This window comes from Bos javanicus, chromosome 8 (genome assembly GCF_032452875.1).
Source record: "Bos javanicus breed banteng chromosome 8, ARS-OSU_banteng_1.0, whole genome shotgun sequence".
In the NCBI taxonomy this organism is placed as follows: Eukaryota; Metazoa; Chordata; class Mammalia; order Artiodactyla; family Bovidae; genus Bos; species Bos javanicus.
The window spans coordinates 70,733,404-70,750,833 of NC_083875.1; the positions used below are offsets into that span (position 1 = coordinate 70,733,404).

At 50.8% G+C, this 17,430-nt stretch overlaps 1 protein-coding gene across 6 annotated transcripts in view; it reads right to left on the bottom strand.

Annotated features, from left to right (window-relative positions):
- PEBP4 (phosphatidylethanolamine binding protein 4) overlaps window positions 1-16,046 on the bottom strand; it is a 225,908-nt gene extending 209,862 nt beyond the window's left edge. Inside the window, exons 1-3 of one of the 6 annotated variants that reach the window (XM_061427003.1) lie at window positions 15,835-16,046; window positions 10,834-10,970; window positions 3,937-4,063 (exon numbers count right to left, since the gene is read on the bottom strand). In XM_061427003.1, the coding sequence (XP_061282987.1) occupies window positions 3,937-4,063; window positions 10,834-10,964 (258 nt within the window). In that variant the 5' untranslated portion in view covers window positions 10,965-10,970; window positions 15,835-16,046. Of the gene's footprint in view, window positions 1-3,936; window positions 4,064-10,833; window positions 10,971-11,055; window positions 11,275-11,398; window positions 11,565-15,834 lie in introns of those variants that run through there. The other 5 variants (XM_061427007.1, XM_061427004.1, XM_061427008.1 and 2 more) reach the window with 5 other exon arrangements.
- Between the last annotated feature and the right edge of the window lie 1,384 nt (window positions 16,047-17,430).

The window sequence follows — 17,430 nt, forward strand, 5'->3', positions numbered from 1 at the left end:
GCTGTTTAAATTCAAGGTGAAGAATGAGCCACAGTCAAGAAGCTTCTCGGGGGCCTTTCAGTCTTCACTGGCTCGAGAAGGGCACGCGTTTTAAGATGTTTGCCTCTTAACGTTTGTCACAGCACCAGGGGAGGAAGTTTCTTGTTTCATCGCCTCTCTTGGCTCTCTGCGGCTGTTGGCAGGGGGACCAGCCGTATTTTCCTGCACTACTCTGCCTTCTAGGGGGCCCACCCTATTTCCTCTTCTCTCTCTGCTTCCTCCTCCCCACCCCCAGCCCCCCACCTATCCTGGCAGGGGAGAGACTAATGCTGTCCTGGGGTTCTGCCGAGGCCCCAGGACACCCGGCAGCTTGAAGCACAAACCATGGGGCTCACGCGCCTCAGAGCTGATGCTCCAAGAGGTGTGTCCATCCACCTGCCATTCATGCATTCCTTCCTTCCTTCATTCATCTGGCCACCTGGCCACCCAGTCAGCCAGCGTGGGGTCTGTGATGCTGGTAGGGGCTGTGGGTAGTTCAAAGAAATACAACACATGGTCTTGCTCTCCGAGAGCTCATAAATCAGTTGACGCTACAGGAGATATGCACAGGCAACCACAGGACAAGACAGAGGGAAGCAAACGCTGGGTTTGGAGGGTAGGGGATGTGAAAACTGCTCGGAGAAAGAAGAGACCCAACAAAGACTGGGGGGAGGGAAGCGTTACTCAGAGGAAGGCAGTCAGGGAAAGCTTCTCAGAGGAGGAAGCATTTTGGTAGGGGCGGGGAGTACCGGAGTGCGGTCCAAGTCTGGGGAAGGGGCCTAAGCCAGCAGGAAGACCTCTACTGGGCAGAGAGCCTAGTCTCCCGCCCACTACACGGCTCCTTCCGGGGCTTCAGGGCTTGCTTCGTGGGTGGGCTTCCTGGGCGTGTCCCCTGTAAGCTGCTTTGATCACCTTTGAAAGGCAACATCTCCACGTAGTCAGTCACCAGCCTCTTGCCCTTTTCCATCAGACCCAGAGGCAATGCCTTAGTCCTCTTCACTGTCACTAAGGTCTCGGGCTTCCCTGCCCCCACTTTAAAGGGACTCTGCACTTTTTCTCTCATGTTTCCTGTTCAATATCCTATCTGCTGTCTGAAAACCTGCCCCTTGATGCTCCTTTGGAGGGTACCATCCTCTTCTGCTCTCAGCCCTTGTAGAGTAAATGGGGCTGCCCAGCATCACTGTTTGGGTCAGGGATGAACACGGGATACAAGCAGGACAAATCTGGGGACTTTTAACGGTTGGATGGGGTCAATCTATATCCAGTGGGTTAATAAACTAGTAAAACATAACTCTGAAGCTGATAGAGTCATCTTTGTCATTACAGGAAAGAGTGTTTACACACAAAACCAGCACAGAAAAAACAAGTAGAGAAAAGGGACAGACAGCTTCCTGGTGACGTTGATTGAGCACCTGGATCCAGCCATGCCTGAAGTTATCCCTGGAGTTTTCAGTTTGTGAACCAGTAATGCCTTCCTTCTTTTCTCTTGTCACAAGCCAGTTTGAGTTGATTTTTGTCTCTTGCCACCGACAATCTTGACTAAATAAATACTTAACTTGATGAGCACATTAAATGAAACAATGCATGAACAGTATTCAATATGAAGTGGGTACCACCCAATAAATGGTAGCTTTTGACACTCTAGCTGAACCTGCTTTCTCAACAGACAGATTTCTGTAAACTTCATAGTTCTATAGCAGTAGAATTCTACTTTTCCTTTATTTCTTTCCACCACTTTGGCCAGACTGTCCTTTGTGAAATCTCTGCTTTCCTTGGATTTCTTATCCACAGCTCTGCATCCTTTGTAAATCTCCAGGTTTTCTCCGCTGCCCCACTCTGGGCTGAGGCAGGGTGGGAGATTGCAGGATCTGGAGGGGGTGATATTTTCTTTGCATTCTGTGTTCATGCCCAAGGACCATCAGTCCCAATTGCTGCTGCTGCTGCTAAGTCGCTTCAGTCATGTCCGACTCTGTTCGACCCCATAGACGGCAGCCCACCAGGCTCCTCTGTCCCTGGGAATCTCCAGGCAAGAATACTGGAGTGGGTTGCCATTTCCCTCTCCAATGCATGAAAGTGAAAAGGGAAAGTGAAGTCGCTCAGTTGTGTCCAACTCTTAGTGACCCCATGGACTGCAGCCTAGTCCAAGTCAAATGCAAAGGCTTCCCAAACTGGCTTCAAACTTGTTGCGGCCAAGGGCACCAGGGACTCAGGAAAGTCTACACTGCCATCTAGTGGACATATGTGACAATGTCGCATGGAATGGAGCAATATCACTGGGAATGGAGCTCTTGGCTTAGATTCCCTCTTTGAACAGTCATTGGGCTCTGAAAGTATTTGGTCCAAACTCCTCACTCCTTAAGGACAAGTGAATTAAGGGTAAAGTCAAGAGTCCTGTCTCACGGAGTAAGCATTATACCTTTCCTTGGAGGAACAGGCTCCCGCCCTGAGTTACAGTCACAGAGGCTTATGTTTCCTCCACTTCTCCCACCTATTGATGTTATGACCCAGGCGGAGGGTTTCTGGTGGGGAGGGCTGACATGAGCATGTGTGTGTGTGTGTGCACACACGTGTGCATGTGTGGCAGGCTTGGGAGGGCTGAGGAAGAGGACACCGAGAAAGTCTCTCATGACTAGCTTGCTTAGCCCCCCAGAGGAAAGGATGTTTGTCAACGCTGCAGACACAATAGCCTGTCAAAGCTTCATGTTCTCAGCCTCATCAATTATGAGACAGATCACCATGTATTTGTTCCCTGATAGTGCAAGTCAGTTAAAGAAAGAAAAACTCTCAGGAATTCTCTGGCGGTCCAGTGGTCAGGACTCTGTGGTCTCACTGCCAGGGCCCTGGGTTCAATCCCTAAATCGGGGAACTAAGATCCCACAAGCCACAAGCCATGGCTAAAAGAATAGAAAGAAAAGAAAAATCTCCTGAGTAGTCTTCACAGCCCCCGACTCGAGAACCTGTCATCTTGTTATCCTTGTGCTGACAGCCCCCAGGCTGGGCCAACAGAGGTGGGGAGCCCTCTGTGCTCCCTCCCTGCCACGATCGCAGGGGGATCAGAAGGTTAGCAGAGGTGTGCCTGTGGTCACATCCTGGCCATGACCCTTCCGTCTCCACCCATTCGAGTCCCGAACACATCACAGTCCTTGTGCCTAGGTTGACATTGGCACCTTCTACTACAACCTGCAGATAAAGCAAGGATTACCTTCCGCCCCCTGATACTCTGGGAGCTCAGCCTGGAGTCAAAGACGAAAGAAAAGGCGACTAAGCCACTGGAGCAGCTATCCTGACAACTGCAGCTCTATATCCCCCTCCCATCGCTCTTCCCCAGGCTTACCACATTCCCAGACGGAGAGAAGCTTCCAGAACAAGATGGTACCGATCATTTTCCAGAAAAAGGAATAGTTCTATCCAGTTCCTAGAATGTTTCTCTTTTTTATTTCGGGCAAGTCGGGGCCAACTTCTGAGCGGGTCTCATACTGAGATGCCCCAAGAGTCAAGGGCTCTGACCTCCACTTGTTCAGCCCACGTGAGAAGCACTGCTCCATATGAATCGAGTCCTCCCCATCTAGATCACTCCAAAAACCCTGCCACTCTGCACCTTGAGAAAGAGCTCCCCATAGATCCCTCCCTTCTCATTTTCCTTGCCACCCTCTGCATCCCCTGGCCAGTCCCCGGGTGGAGCACCCCCTGAACGATGCCAAAGCTTGCGGCCTGCAGCCCCTGCTACCCACCCCAGCCTCCTCCAAGGCGGTGGGCCACTCTAACGGAGGCACACACTCACGGCAACAAGCCATCTGGTGCCACCAGTCCTGGCTCAGCTGGCTCTGCACGTGGTTTCCTCTCAGCCAGAGGAACAGACTCAGAGGGAACCCAGATCTCAGAGCGACCCTCCCACTCCAGCCAGGGCAGCTCACTCACGTCCAGGGCCTGAGGGAACTTCACGATTGGTTCGGGCCAGGTAGTGATCTTCTGTCTGTAATTGTTGCATTCAGGAACGATCATGCAGCCGATGTTACCCAACTCTGGGTAGAAAACCTTAAGGCCCCTGTGGAGAGAGGGAGGTGGTTGTTTCGTGTTGGGGTTTTTGGGGCGCTGGGGGTGCATAAGGCTTCAGTCTGACCCGTGGAGCTTGAGTTACTTGATTTCTTGTGACTCAGTTTCTCCACCTGTACAGTGGGAATACTAATAATACCTATTTGTAGGGTTGGTGAGAAGGGTAAAGTAGTGATTGATGTTTACAACAGGGCCTGGCATGTTATCAATGGTCGGAAAGTATTCATTACTGTCAGTGTTTACTTCTCAAAAAAAAAAAAAAAAAATCCATAGGCAAACCTAATCAGTGTCTTTAAAGTAGGGCTGGGTATAGAAGAATGATATTTTTATGTTGCTTTTTTGGAATGTTCTTATTACACAAAAAAAGGTGTAGCAAGTTATCACAGGTTTCTTCATGGGGACAAACTTCTTTAAACAATCAAGACCCTCTCCATGCCTGCAAATCCCAGCAGTAGCTGCATAACTCCCTTCTGTGGGTGACCCTACCCTAGGCTCTCGATATGCCATTCCTTGTGCTTTCCTTATTAGTGTTATTATTTACTTTATTTTTGGCTGTGCTCGGCCTTTCGTTGCTTCATGTGGGTTTTTCTCTAGTTGCAGTGATCAGGGGCTCCTCTTGGCTGCGGTACTCAGGTTTCTAATTGCATGTGGAGCACGGGCTTCTCTTGCTGTGGAGCATGGGCTCTCAGGTGTGTGCACTTCAGTAGCTGAAGCACTCGGGTTCAGTAGTTCAGCTCCTGGGCTCTAGAGCACAGGCTCAGTGGTTGCAGCTCATGGGCTTAGTTGCTCCGCAGTATGTGGGATGTTCCCAAGGATAGAACCCGTGTCCCCTGCATTGGCAAGTGGATTCTTAACCACTGGACCATCTGGGAAGTCCTCAGGTGGTATAGTTTTAATAACTTTTGAAGAAGTTGTAGAGTATGGGTTTTCATCTCTCCTCATGGCAGCATTTTAAGGACTTTTTGGCTTGTTTCTGCCTTTACCCCCTGCCACAGCAGCTATCGAGATCTAAGGCTGAGAGAGGGGACCCTCTTCTGGCAGAAAGATGGGGACTCAGACCACAGCCCAGAACTGGAAGCGGAGGGAAAGGGTGGGGAGGAAGGAAACTGAGGACCAGAGGCAACACAAGTGTCTCCTTTTTCTATCCCAGTAGAATTGCTGCCAATGTTTAAATGTTCTTGTTGTCTGGCTGCTAAGTCGTGTCCAACTCTTTGTGACTCCATGGACTGCAGCGTGCCAGGCTTCCCGGTCCTTCACTATCTCCTGGGATTTGCTCAATTTCATATCCATGGAGTCTGTGATGCCATCTAACCATCTCATCCTCTGCCACCCACTTCTCCTTTTGCCTTCAGTCTTTCCCAGCATCAGGGTCTTTTCCAGTGAGTTGGCTCTTCCCATCAGGTGGCCAAAGTATTGGAGCTTCAGCTTTAGGATCAGTCCTTCCAATGAATATTCAGGGTTGATTCCCTTTAGGATCGATTGGTTTGATCTTCTTATAGTTAAGCAAAATCATCAAACTGACATTTGTGAGTGGGCCTGAGGCAGGAGATTGATGGGTTTCAGGAGGGACACTTAACAACTAGCCTCCTGTTTGCATTTCCTGAGACAGGAAGTAAGTAGGCTCCAGGTTAGGTATTTACAATCATCCTCCTGTTTGTACTTTGAAATAGAAATAATAACAGAAACAGGGCAAATAGCCAGGCTTTGTTTCTTGTGGCTACTTTAAGATAACAGCTATGGCGGGACAGAGAAGGGTTAAACCCTGTTTGAGTAAAAGATCAAGCGGTCACCAATGTCCCCTCCATGCAACAAGGGAGATGCAGTACATGGGCAGGAAGCCTCCTTGAGGGTCAAAAAGAAGGCAGAAACACCCCATAGCAGGTGATGCTGAGGCTCCCCCATAGGCCTCTGGGCTGGAATCCATCTCAGAAAACAGTTGTGCATAAATATTAGGGAGGGTCCTAGGGCAGGTCAATTGTAGAAAAAGAAATCAGATAATTGGCCAAAGATAAACAAAGACCCAGAAGAACTGCCCTATATAAATGACTTAACCTCCTCTCTACTGCGTTCCTCACTAGGGGAGACGCCCACACCCTTTCTGTCCGGGGTGCATCTCTGCCTTGCTTCTGTCTTAACAAACTGTTTATCTGTGTGCTCTCCCAGTTGTGCTGTGTCTCTAATAATAAACTTCATACTCGGTTTTACAGTTTTTGCCTCCTTGAGAATTGCATTTTTCAGTGGAGGGGAGCAAGGGCCAGGGGAATTTCGCTTCTCGCCTCTAGCCCCTGGTGGACTAGCAGCTAGGATTCCTGGTTTTTATCCAGGCTGCTGCTGCTGCTGCAGGTTCAATTCCTGGGGAGGGAACTAAAATCTTGCTTCAAGCCACTGCTCTCTGCTGCCTCTCAGATCAGGCCTAAAGCCCCTGAGGGGCTTCCTAGATGGCTCAAGCAATAAAGAATATGCCTGCAATGCATGAGACACAGGAGACATAGGTTCCATCCTTGGATCAGGAAAATCCCCAGGAGGAGTAAACAGCAATCCACTTCAGTATTCTTGCCTGGAAAATCCCATGGACAGGGTTGGCTGGCGTGCTACAGTCCATGGGATCACAAAGAGCTGGACACGACTGAGCATGCAAGCAAAGCCCCAGAGGGTGCCAGGGGACCAAGAGTTAGGCCCATCCAGCCAGGCCCTTGTCGTACCCACAGGGCACTGTCAGCCCAGGGTCTGAAGCCCACGTGTTTCCTCCAAGTCTCATTCTTCAGATGAGACTATCACCATGGGCCGAGAGCTGGACCACAGCCTCCCAAGAACCTGGGCAGAGGTGCCCAGCTGGGTCATGCCCAGAGAAACTGAGGCAGTAAATGTGTGCCCCAGTGAGGTTTGGGGAACTCTTCTGTAAGCAACAGAGAAGGAGTGCACAGGCTTGTCTGCACTTCCCTTGACTGGATGTTCACGGAAGTCACTCAGCATCATAAGAATCAGATCAGAGGAAAACAGCTCCCTGGGGATGAAAAAAGCTCAGAATCCCAGCTGCCCCCAAAGCAAGGGAGACACAAAGGTCCATGGAGGGAAGGCTGCCTTCATAGAGGCGCCTGGGGACTCAGGGGACACCCCACCCTCTGCTGTGTGGTTCTCAGTGTGGATATGTGGGTCTATCTCCAACCAATTCTTCCTTAGGGCAGGAGCCCAGAACAAGACCCCCAAGGAGGAATTGAAGGATGAGAGGTGGAGGCTCAGAGGAAAAAGAACTGCAGGTGAAGGCAGGGGACAGGGTCGTGACATCTGTCTCCAAACATCGGAAGGACCCTCCAGGGACAGAGAGGCTAGACTTGTTCGATGCAGTGCCTGGGGCAAAACTAGGAAGAATGGGGGTGCAGTTAAAGAAGGGCAGTCACAAGGGTGACTGTGACAAGTCACAAGCCTTGACACAAGGGTGCCCTATATGATGTGGGAGGCTTTCAGTACAGAAGAGGGGACTTTGGGAAGCAGGTCGTGTCCCTGTGAGAGTCCACTGGGGCCACTGGGGCCGAGGCAGCAAGGAGAGAGGGGCTGAGTGGATTCACCCACTGGATGACTTTGGTTCTTTCATGTCTGTGACTGAACCTAGAGTTCTGACTCTCAGTGGTTTTGCTGGTCTAGTCTGTCTTCCTCAAGAGTGAAGTGAAAGTCACTCAGTCATGTCTGACTCTTTGTGACCCCATGGACTGTAGCCCGCCAGACTCCTCTGTCCATGGGATTCTCCAGGCAAGAATACTGGAGTGGGTTGCCATTCCCTTCTCTAGGGGATCTTCTCAACCTGGGTCTCCCACCTTGAAGGCAGATTCTTTACCACCTGAGCCACCAGGGAAGCCCCTCAAGCATAGGTAAGGTATTATTTGAGAAGAACTTTTCTCTTAACAATATTTCTCCATTGCTTGTCACAGCACAAGAAATTCCTCTCTTATAGATTAATATTTTTAGGTCCTGAGTGCTAACTTCAAGAATTCCCTGTTAGATTCTAACAATACCGGGGAGAGGAGGCGCTTCTCTAGGGGAGTCTCTCAGCAAGGTCAAGAGCCTGAACTGAGCAGGATCCTTGGGGATGGGGGCACAGAACAGGAGGTCCTGATCTCAACTTCGGAGTCTGATATGTTCTTTTGTGTTCTCATTCGGTGATGATCTTTTAATGAACTTCCCTGGTGGCTCAGATGGTAAGGAATCTGCTTGCAATGCTGGAGACAGGTTCAATCTCTGGGTCAGGAAGATCCCCTGAATCTTTTACCAAAAAAAATCTTAAGCAGTCATAAAGTCAAAGCTTCCCTCTTGCAATGATGATCTGCAGTCAAAAACTCGTGTCCTAGCATGCAGGCTTAATGCTGGAAGTCCATTAAGTTCTCAAACTGGGGATCTGCTAGCATCTTCTAAGAAGTCCTGAGAATGATTCCTTGCAATGAACTGAAAATTGATAGGTTGAAATCCTAGCCCTGAAGGTAACAAAATTTGGAAGTGGGGCCACTGGGAGGTGCTTAGGTCATGAGGGTGAGGTTCTCACGAATAGAATAGAAAAGACTTACCAGAGAGCTTTCTCACCCCTTCCAGTCTGCAAGGACCCATCAAGGATCCAGCCACCTATGAGTCAGGAAGTGGGATCTCATCAGACAAACAATCTGCTGGCACATTGACCTTGGACTTCTCAACCTCCAGAATGTGTGTGTTAGTTGCTCAGTTGTGTTTGACTCTTTGAGACCCCATGGACTGTAGCCCGCCAGGCTCTTCTGTCCATGGGATTTCCCAGGCAAGAATACTGGAGTGGGTTGCCATCCCCTTCTCCAGGGGATCTTCCCAACCAAGGGGTCAAACCTGGGTCTTCTGTTTTGCAGGCAGATTCTTTACCATCTGAGCTACCAGGGAAGCACCTCTAGGATGGTAAGAAATAATTTTTTGTTTTTTATAAGCCACCCAGTCTGTGGCCCTGTGTTATAGCAGCCCCTTGGACTGCTGTAAGACAGATTCCCTTTACTTGAGATGCTCTGGGCCCTGGACGAGGGTCAGCAGTTGAAGGTGAGTGGGGAAAGAGTAGGAGTGTAGTCAGACGTGGGGCGGTGGGGGCAGGGGTTTGCATCATAGCTCTGCCCCTGGTCAGGTATATCAGAACCATGGGCAGGTTATTTAATCTCTGGGGATTCCTATCTGCAAAATGGGATGATAACACGTACTTGGTGGGGTCATGGTAACAATGAAATAGGTCAAGGACTCTAAATCACTGGCAGAACACCCGTCACGTACCAGGTGACTGGAGCTCCTGCATGTGCCGTGGTCCCCAGGCCGCCAGGAGACCAGCCTGTGGATGCCTGCAGGGCTGAGCTCAGGGCATCTGGGTGCTGGTGGGTTCCCTCCGTACATGGTGACCGAATACATGGGATCCACGTGTCCCACGGTGAACACGGGAAGCACAGAGGTTCTCCGCATGGGGCTGTGATCATGGCCTTGGCCCCGCTGTCCTCCCCAGCTTGGGGGGCTTGACCAGCCCACCAAAGGGAAAGGCCTGCCCGCCCCCGGGAAGGTCCTGCTCCACAGAGCACCTTGCACACATAGGAGCAGCAGCCCCACCCGCCTTCCCTCACACAAAATTTCACCCAGCACTGTCTCACCAGAGTTACAACTGTACTGATAGGAACAAAATCTGTGCCATTTTGGGGGAGGGGGAGGGGGCGGAATTCAGCTGCCTAACTTTTTAGGAAAAAACATATTTATCTCCCTAAAAGTAATGTTAATGTTTGTAAGAATTCGAATGTACTCAAGGAGACAGAGTAAGAAGTCCTTGTTCCCTCTCTTACTTCCAATGGCCTCAGTGTGACGCCAGCGTCCTCGGCCACCAGGTTGGCAGAGGGTGTTGGGGGCAATGTGGCCTGGGCAGCCCTCGGGATGGCCCATGTGTCCAGGGTGATGAAGACCGGTTCTTCTGACCCACGACGGGTGAGGAGTGAGCTGGACTCCGACACAGAGTGGGAGAAGCTTGTGCCCTTGGAAGGGACAGAGCCAGCCTCTGACGCCCAGCCTTTTCTCTGGACAATGTCCAATGGCCCCACTCCGGCCTGTCCTGACCCTTCCGGGGCTTTGTTTGAGAAAAGCAAACAACCACCTCTCACACAGGGAGGGTCTGGTTACACAGCCTCTGTCAAATGCCACTTTTCTTGAAAGTGCCACTTTGTTGGGGGGAAGGGAGCCTTCCAGGCTGTAGGGGAGGGATGGTCTCTCTTGGGGTCCCAGCAGGGAGGGTGAGGCCAGCCCCTCAGGTTTGGAGGCCCCAGGGGAGGTGGCCAGATCCGGGTACCCTCCTGGTGTTGAGAGGACCGCCCTCTGGACTGATGGCACAGGCCTGTCTCACAGTCCTCTCCCCGATCTCAGTCCTGGTGTTGAGAGGACCGCCCTCTGGACTGATGGCACAGGCCTGTCTCACAGTCCTCTCCTCGATCTCAGTCCTGGTGTTGAGAGGACCGCCCTCTGGACTGATGGCACAGGCCTGTCTCACAGTCCTCTCCCCGATCTCAGTCCTGGTGTTGAGAGGACCGCCCTCTGGACTGATGGCACAGGCCTGTCTCACAGTCCTCTCCCCGATCTCAGTCCTGGTGTTGAGAGGACCGCCCTATGGACTGATGGCACAGGCCTGTCTCACAGTCCTCTCCCCGATCTGTCTGAGTCTCCTGTCCGCAGACACTGCCACGGGAGCCAGTGGCCCCGGACTCGTGGAGACCCCCCTCCCTCTGCACCCAGCCTTACTTGCAGAGGACAGCGTCGTTGTCAGGCAGGGCCTCGTACACACACAAGTCCGTGTCCTCCTCCTCTCCAGTGACCGCCACCGCGAGGCCCAGGAGCAGGGCTGCTGTGACCAGCCTCATGGTCCAGCCCATGGGCACCTGGAAAGGAAGGAGTCTTCAGAGCTGCCGGGCTCTCTGCAGGGGGTGCCCTTCCCACCCGCAGCCCCTGCCCCAGGGGGCCCACCTGGTAGGGAGAGAGCCCTCTGCTTGGCAGGGAGAAGGGCAGGCACAGCCTGGGCTCCGGCAGCTAATCCACCACCCAGACACAAGTCCCTTGGGCGGCCCTGGGCCTCCTCCCAGCTGGATTCAATTTACAATCGTGGCCTAGGCCCCTCCTCCGTCTATGCAGGGCAGTGCTGTCACTTGTTCCTGCTGCTGCCCGGGGCACGAGCAGACTGCAGAGCAGGAAGGCTCATATAAGCCTCTCACACGGCCCACCTCGTCCCGGACACACCTCCTATCCTGAGTTTCCCCATGTGCAGTCAGTTGGCTGAGGGCCAGCCTGCCCCTCTGGCTTTAACGCAAACCTTTTGGAGGCTGGTGGCCCCAGGTTTTGGGTTCTGGGGGTGCTCCTGAGAGCCTGACTTTGCTGGGTTTTTTTGGAGCAGGAGTGAGGCTGGGTGGTGCCCCTTGCACAGCTCTGCTTCTCCTGCCCGCAGCTCCTCTGCCGCCTGTCTAGATGGCCTCAGGGCTGTGGGGTGGGGGTCATGGTTGAACGCGGTGACCTTGTGTAGGAAGGGCCGCTGCTGCAGTGGGTGGGGCTGCCTGGCCTGAAGGACAGCTCCAAAGGGCCAGCTGAGGACACCGGGGCGCGTCCAGCTATACCTTGTGGTGGTGCTGAACTCAGCACTCTCCCAAAATAATAGTCCCTGGAGAAGACGGCCAGCAGAGCTGCCCAAGATGGGGGTGGCATGCACAGTGCTGTACTGGGAGGAAGGGGGGCCTTGGGGTTGAGCTGCACTGAACAACTCAGCTGGGACCCCAGGGCAATCTGCATTCATTCCTTTGGGGAACAGGCCGGCAGGCTGGAGTGTATGGGGCTCTGATTGGAACCAGAGCCAGGGCAGGGGAAAGATCAAAGGCAGTTCTCACACCTTGGGAGGGGTGTGGGGGACCAAGGATTCCTGGGCTCTGCTCTGAGCTAAACCACATGACTGGGGGGCCCCACGCCTCTCTAGGATGTGTGTGTTTGTGTGCTCAGTCGCTTCAGTCGTGTCTGACTCTCTGTGACCCCATGGACTGTAGCCCATCAGGCTCCTCTGTCTATGGGATTCTCCCAGCAAGAATACTAGAGTGGGTTGCCATGCCCTCCTCCAGAGGATCTTCCCAACCTAGGGATCGAACCTGTGCCTCTTGTCTCCTGCATTTGAGGCGGATTCTTTACCACTAGCGCCATCTAGGATGCAGTACCTCTTTTCAAAAACAAGTATGATCTCTTATTCCCTGTGCCTGGCTAAGGAAGGTGAGATCATGGCTCTACCATCTACGCAGCTAGATCTTTGAAGAAATCATTTTTAGCTGAGCTGGCTTTCTGGTTGAACTCCTACTTCCAGGATCCAACTTCCAGCAAAAAGCCCTTCTTTGGGGCTACAAACTAAACACATTTCTCAGTGATCGGGCTCTCTGAAGTATGACTCAGGCTCCCCCACAGATCCTTCCCAAGGCCTCCCCTACTGGAGAGTGTCTCTGAGTAGCTTCCCCATAAGATGGTTGTGAGAATAAAATGAAATGAATTATATAAGGCGCTCAGTAAGGAGTCTGGCACGTAGGGAATGCTCAATAATTAACGTATAGTGTAAATATTCTTCCATAGACCCATCCATCCCTTCATCCATTCATTCTCAATCCATCTCACCAGCAGGTGTGAGCACCTCCTATGTGCTGAGCCCTGTGCCTGTGGGGCATAGTCTAAGAGTGGTCCCTGCTCTCATGGAGCTCACAGAACAGCCCAAGCCAGAAGATGGTAGTGCCAGAATGATCACCCAAGACCAAGAGGCTCCAGTCTTCAGAGTGACAGTCACTAGAGAAGCCAGAACTCTCCTGGGTGTCAGCAGCATTTAACTCCAGTAAGGATGAATGGCTGTCTGGAGGTGGGAGTGAGTCCACGGGGCAGGACTGCTCCTGGGGAGACTACTCGAGTCAGCAATTCCTCCTTATTCAGTGAGCACCAGGCTTTTAGCACTGAGTCCTCATGATGATATGTATTTTATTCCGTACTGTGATCCTCATGTGTGCTGTGCTAAGTCGCTTCAGTCGTGTCTGACTCTTTGAGACCCCATGGACTGTAGCCCACCTTGCCTGGACTATCCATGGGATTCTCCAGGCAAGAATTACTGGAGTGGGTTGCCATGCTCTTCTTCAGGGGATCTTCTGGACCCAAGGATATCTCCTATATTGGCAGGGGGGTTCTTTACCACTAGCACCATCTGGGAAGCCCCATAATCCACATGAGGTAGGTACTATTATGATCCCATTGTACAGAGGGGGAGAGTGAGGCACAGAGAGATTTAGCCAGAGAACCTGCACCTGGGTGACATGGGTAGTAGGTGGCCGACCTGAGATTTGAACCCTCGCTTTCTGATTCTGGACGCCATGCTCCTTAACCATTCACTCTCCTGACACCTCTTTCGGCTCTGCGGTGCCCTGACTTGTTCCTCTCTAGTCCCTTTGTTCTTAGAATAAAGCCTGGAATCTTCCAGGTATCCCACAATGCCCTGAAAGATCTGGCTCTTCCTGCCTCTCTAGCCACCTCTTTCTACTCTCAGTCTGTCCTTCAAACTCCTTCCTGCCCCAGGGCCTTCCAGTACTCCGCTGCCACTTCCCATTCCCCCTTGGGGGACCCGGAAGTGTCATTTCCTCAAAGAGACTTCCTCTGATTCCCAGACTCCATTAGACTGCTGTTATACAGAATCAGAGCAATTTACTCCTTTCCTTACTGTCCTTATATGTTAGTAAAATTATTTTGTAGCTATTTATACTTAGTAATTTGCTTATAGTCTCCCCACTCCACAGCCCACCAGGGTCTCAGAGGCAATGCCTAGTCTGTGTCTCGTTTTCCAAGGCAGCCCTTGGTGGGTCTACATGCTACATACTTTCTAGTTTGAATGCCTGACAAACTTGCCACTTCTGCTTCTGATGGTCCTTGTGTTCACTCAATAGCTCTTAACTCTCTATAAATATCAGTGGGAAAGTAACCTCTCAGGCTGGCGTTAGGCCCTGGCTCCCCATTGCTTATTTATCTAACTTTCTCTGGCTTGTTTTTGTACAGAGAGATCTGACAGAATGCAGTGGTTCCTGGTGTTTTTGAATCTGATCCTTTCCTTGGGGGAATTCACAAGACTTGCCTTTTTGAACTCCAGCCCCCTCAGTGGTCACCCCTGAAGCTTCCTTCTCTTCCTTCAGGCACGTGGGCTTAAGACCACCTCCCAGCACCATCAATCAGGCCACACCGTTGGCTTCCTGAGATATCCTGGTTTCTCTAGATACCCAGATCTACTGAACCAGTGCTCCTGGAATGCTTTACCCTCCTCTCCTTCCTCCAGGCCTCCTGTGCCTGACACCCCTATCACTGCTCAAGTGTCACCTGCTTTTTCTCCACCCAGACACAGACTCTTATGTTTCCCCTCCCTCCTCAACTTTTCCACCTCTGCCTTCTGGAGTTTCTGTACTGCAGTGACCAAATTCTCCCTCAGTGATTTCTTTCCTACTTCATTTTTAAAAACATTGAAATATATTCACATACCATAAAATTTACTCTTTTAACACGTGCAGTTCAGTGGGGATTTTAGTATAAAAATCACTAAAGGATGTGCAGAATATGTTCATCACCCCCCAAAGAAGCCTAGAGAATCCATTAGCAGTGACTCCTTATTCCTTCCTCTCTCAGAACCTGGGAACTACTTATCTTTCTCTCTTCATAGGTGTGCTTTTCTGGACATTTCATATAGGTGGGATTATACTGTATGTGTTCTTCTGTGGGACTTCCCAGGTGCCTCAGTGGTAAAGAATCCTCCAGCCAATGAAGGAGACATGTTCGATCCCTGGGTCAGGAAGATCCCCTGTGGGAGGAAATAGCAACCCACTCCAGTATTCTTGCCTGGAGAATTCCAAGGACAGAGGAGCCTGGTGGGCCAAATTAAATTATGGGTAAACACCCATAAAGGGCTTCCCAGGTGGTTCAGCTGGTAAAGAATCCACCTGCAACCTGGGTTCAATCCCTGGGTTGGGAAGATCCCCTGGAGAAGGGATCAGCTACCCACTCCAGTATTCTGGCCTGGAGAATTCCATGGACTGTATAGTCCACGAGGTCGCAAAGAGTCGGACATGAATGAGCAACTTTCACTTTACTTCACACCCATAAAAGACAATCTAAAAGTCCTAAGCAGAGACTAGGGTGAGACTCTTGGGGAAATTAAGACATTCAAAAGTAGCTAGCTGTATAAGTGGAAGAATTGAAAAAGCCATATGCTCAAGACACATGCTCAGAAAAAACCCAAGAAGACTATAACCTTTCACCTTGAGTTCTAGTTCTCAGGATCAGCCTGAGATCCTTCTTTCTCTGGAAAGGGAAATCAGGACCCCACATAGAAAGGAAACTTTCCAAGTCTGTTACTTCCTTCCTTGGTAAGGCCTGTCTGAACTAAATCAGTAATGCTAATCCCATTAGTAATGCCAATTCTAGCACAGAACTCCAGGAGTGATATATGTACCCAAGAGCCATTTCTGGGAAAGTTAAAGAAATGTTTGATGCTCAGAAATAAGCATAGAAAAGCCACGAATAACAAGCCTCAAATCATACTAGAGTGAAGAAATCGAAGATACCACCCTAAACATGAATTTCCTTAAGGCCTCCAGACCACAGTTCTCATTCCTGAGGTTTCTCTGTCTCTTTGGCCGGTCCTTATGGAAAGTCCTGGCTTCACATCTCATACTCCATGCCAAGGAGAAGAGTCTGGCCACTTACCCAGAGCAGTGTGGGAGCTGTGGGGAGGAGGCTGCGGGGAGATGAGAAATCTTGGCAGGTTTCAGGGCTGGAGAAGGTGGGGAGAAAGTTCCCTCCAGGATGCCCCAGAGTCTGGGCCCTTAAGGCCCAATCAGAGTCTGGCAGTGTTGAGCGACGGAGAGTATAGGGAAGGCTCCTGGAGTTGCCAGCAGAGGAGGCAACGGTTGGTCGTTGGGGAGGCAGTTGGAGAAAGTTCTAGGGAGTTCCAGGGAGGAGCTAATATGTAGAGTGGGTGAGAATAGGAAAGAAGACAGGGTGGGTTTTCTGGCATTCCTCCTTCCAAGGACTCTACAGAAAGCCGTGGGAATCACATAGACGATTCTCTTACCTTTACACTGTAAAGCCGGCTGAAGACCCGCTATGGATGTATAAGAGAGCTGCAGAGGGATGGAGGGAAACCATAGAGACCAGAGTTCCTGAGAGAGACAAATAGCGCCTGAGTGCTTTAGAGCAAAATGCTCATAGACACAGATAGGAGAGAGGTGGGGTTGGGACCCTTGCTTGGGGTGGAGTCAGTGCCCCCTTCCCCAGCAAGCATGGCCTGGAGCCACAGAAGAACAACACTGGTTCAAGGCCAAGTTATGCCAGGCCTACCAACTGTGTCCAGCAGGTAATGTTCTACCAAAATGGGCAGTGGATGCTCCTGTAACAGGCAAGTCCCTGGCTTGCAGGACCTGGATTTCTCTCTGCGCTTTAAATGACCACATCTGGGTGGACAGCCTCGGTTTCCTTCTGGAAAATTTCTTCCAGGAAATTCAAGGAGTCAGTAGACATTTAAACACTCCAGATGAATTAAGTCAGAATCTTTGAGAGTACATTTTTAAGTGCTCCTTATGGGATTTTAAAGAGCAGCCAGGCACCTAACTGGGGGCAGGTACCCTACAGATGCCGAAGGTACAAAGATGCATGAGATGCAGAGCCTTAACTTGATAAACTTAACTTGATAAGTTGAACAAGGACAATAAACATCCAAACAAACAACAATCACAAAATTGTCAACAGTGTGATGAATTCAGCCACAGAAGCATCGCCAGGGTAAAGAAGCAGGTATTAATTATGCATTTTGTTTTAGGCATTTAAAGATGGTTTGACATCTTATGGGTCTTGCTGGCTGAGGAGAGATGGATTAGAAGTCAGCCTTGCTGACTCTAGGCCTCTGTTCTTTCCCTTCACAAGCTCCTAACCCATTCTTTCCAAACCCAGGGCCTGGGATTTGGTGTTTCTGTTTGTCAGGTTCTCCTAGACAGCATGTGAGGACAACTGTGCTGAATTTCATTGCTTCACCTCCCTTGGCCAAGCTCTGTGTCCCACTTTGAAAGTCCCCTCCAGGGAGTCCACTCTCCTCTACTCTGGGAATGTCTTCCCTTCACCCTACTCTCAAATCTGACCTTCCTTCGATGCCCATTGGCCCTTTCCCTCTTTAAGCTTTTCTCAAGTACTCTTTCAGACCTACAACACTCAAGCTGACATATTTGTTTGATTTTCATTGGTATGATGCCAATGATTTTTTTATGATTTTCATTGGTATGATGCTGTAGCCAACCTGTCAGGATTTTC